Below are 3,015 nucleotides of genomic sequence, written 5' to 3'. Positions count from 1 at the left end.
TAAAAAAATTAGAAAGTTATTTAAAGGAGTTTATTTATACCTGTTCCTGAAGTAGAAAGCGTTCCATTTGTTCTTGAATAGCGTCTTTCAAAAGGGCTTCTGCTTCCTCATTGAATATCTTGGTAGAAGATATGATTTCTTGGAACTGCGGTTTATTCGTTTCTAAATAAAGTCCGTTAAACTCAACCGAGGAAAAATTCTTTTACCTGTCTCATAGAGTTTCTAATTGGAATCTACAAGAAAGATAAAACACCATTCGTTCCAGTAAAATATCATGTAAAACCTGTTCTATCCAACCGTGAGGGACGGTGGATGATTGAGATTTGTTGAAGCAAAACTCGCGTATAATCGTTGACCTTCTTGCCAATTGATCTGAGTGTAGCTGTTATCGGAGGAATTCAGACGCCGAATTGTGCAAAAAGGCTTTCTAATTTTCTGCGAATTGTTGGCCAATATCCAATTTATGTAGGTTTTTGCCGGTGCGTACTTTGTTTCCACTCGGCTATTAAATTTTGAAGAGCGGCAGGGATGCCTCTATACTACTTCGGGGAGACGGAGAAACCCGCACCAGTTAATGGTGCAGTATGATTCCAGCATGACAATAAATCGGCGGGGATAAGTAAAAATTTTCGGCCCATCTGTAATTAGAGAAGGATTACATTAGTGTAGGAATATAAGCTTGAAAAACATCTCCCGAGTTGGGTCTCCAAGATACTAATTGGTAAAAGCAGTCATTACTGGTTCCTTCACTAGAACCGCGACAACACCTGATTCTAAGCTGGCCTCTTTCCAAAAAGTCGTGTGAATGCAAATAAAAAACATCTCCTGGATAAGCTTCGCGACCCGGCGGTCTTCGTAATAGAAGAGACATTTGGCGATAAGCCTGTGCTTGTTTGGAAGGATCATCATAAATGATTAAAGTGTGTCGTTTACGGTACATAAAATATTCAGCCAGAGCTGCTCCTGTATAAGGAGCGAGGTATTGTAATGTAGCCGGAGAATCCGCCGTTTCGGCTACCACAATCGTGTATTCCATTGCTCCCTTTTCTTGTAAAGTAGTCACTACCTGAGCCACGGAAGATGCCTTTTGACCAATAGCGACATAGACACATATTACATTTTGCCCTTGTTGATTGAGAATCGTATCTGTGGCTACTGCTGTTTTACCGGTCTGCCTATCCCCAATAATTAATTCTCGCTGACCACGTCCTATAGGGATCATCGAATCGATAGCAATAAGTCCTGTTTGAAGGGGCTCATATACGGAACGTCTCGAAATAATACCAGGAGCCGGTGATTCAATTAACCTAGATTCAGAAGCTGAAATTTCACCTCGACCATCAATAGGTTTCGCTAGGGCATTTATAACACGACCTAAATAAGCCTCGCTTACGGGTATCTGAGCAATTCTTCCTGTTGCTTTTACAGAACTCCCTTCTTGGATCATCAAACCGCCACCCATTAATACAACACCGACATTATTTGATTCCAAATTCAGAGCAATGCCTATTGTACCCTCTTCAAATTCTACTAATTCACCCGACATTACTTCATCAAGACCATAAATACGGGCAATGCCGTCGCCTACTTGAAGTACGGTACCGGTATTTACAACCTTTACTTCTCTATTATATTGCTCAATACGTTCCCGAATAATATTACTAATTTCATCCGCTCGAATGGTTACCATGAGTATTTCTTAATTCTTTTTTGGAAAAAAAAAAATAATGCCTACAGTAGACAGTAGAAGGACTAATCGATTATTTCTGTCAGCGTCCCAAACATGCCAATATTAGCATTGATGGTACGTAAATGTAACTCGTTGTTCAAAGAACTAGTCAGAGTTCCTAGAGCTCCTTTTAAGGCTTGTTGGAAAACCCGTTGTCGGACTTGATTACTCGCTCTTTGTTGTTCAAAACGAATGGTTTCATTTTTGTAAATTTCGAATTGTTCCAAAGTTTGATAAGTTGAATTAATCAAGTTCGACTTTTCTCGTTCTATATCAGAGTATCCATTCACCCGAAACTGATCCGCTTCCATTTCCACTTTCCTTAAACGTGCCCGGGCTTTTTCCAGCTGTTCAATGGCTCCCCTGCGTAGTTCTTCTGAATTTCGAATAGTCTTCAAGATCCTCTGTTTTCGATTATCTAATAAATCACTTAATGAAAGTAGATTATCTTTCCATTTATTTCAAAACTTCCACGATCCCTTCCCGAACCAAACATGAAGCTTTCAAATCATTTGGCTCTCGCGCCCAATTACTTCAATTATTTATGAGAAATTCCCATTTTTTTTTTTTGAATATAATGAACCTATCCTCTCTTCTCTATTCATATTTCATATTCAAAAAAAAAATATCAAAACGGATCATTAATCCAAGACCAGAATATTCGGAGGACTCTTCTGAACAAACAAATAATTGTCAGCAACGTTGTTTCTTTTTTTTTTTCAAATCCAAAGAATTTTTCTTAATTTATACGTAGGTCATCGATTCAGCATTGGATAAAAAAGAGGGGTTGAAATACTCATAATTTTTTTCCAATAAATAGAAAAAAAAATATTATATTATAATTATAATATTTATAATATAAAGGGTTCAAATCATTTTATCGACATGAGTGTTATATATCGAAAAAACTTTCTAACTATTCATTTTGAAACCGTTTCCATATTAACCTAATAGTAGCCTAATAGTAGAAAGAATACCTTGCTGAGTATGGACTTCAAACGATTTAGCTTTAACCATGTTAATTATTCCACATCATTATGATTGGTTCATAGAGAATCAAAGCGAATTTACCAATGAATCGCGAAATGCTATGGTTCTGAAATATGATTTCTTAATTTATTCAAAAGTAATTCGCGCGATCATGCACCCTTCCCTGTTATAACAAAAAAAGTGCAGTTGGTTGGATCCAGCCTATTCTTGAAATAAACAACTCGCACACACTCCCTTTCCAAAAAAAATCAATAGGCCGAGCACTACACTTAGATTTATTGGATTTGTTGCTAAAA

At 37.2% G+C, this 3,015-nt stretch overlaps 1 protein-coding gene across 1 annotated transcript; it reads right to left on the bottom strand.

Annotated features, from left to right (window-relative positions):
- Positions 1 to 40: 40 nt before the first annotated feature.
- LOC115973766 (ATP synthase subunit alpha, chloroplastic-like) lies at positions 41 to 3,009 on the bottom strand (the record flags this gene model as incomplete). Its single annotated transcript, XM_031094009.1, has 4 exons — positions 739 to 3,009; positions 541 to 638; positions 207 to 233; positions 41 to 145 (listed from the first exon to the last, which is right to left on the bottom strand). Coding segments are annotated over exons 1-4 (1,182 nt in total), but the record flags the coding sequence as incomplete, so codon positions are not given.
- Positions 3,010 to 3,015: the final 6 nt, after the last annotated feature.

Source organism: Quercus lobata, unplaced genomic scaffold, assembly GCF_001633185.2.
Source record: "Quercus lobata isolate SW786 unplaced genomic scaffold, ValleyOak3.0 Primary Assembly Scq3eQI_803, whole genome shotgun sequence".
Classification (NCBI taxonomy): Eukaryota; Viridiplantae; Streptophyta; class Magnoliopsida; order Fagales; family Fagaceae; genus Quercus; species Quercus lobata.
Note: the sequence above shows the minus strand (reverse complement) of the source record. Positions and strands in the feature narration are given on the sequence as shown.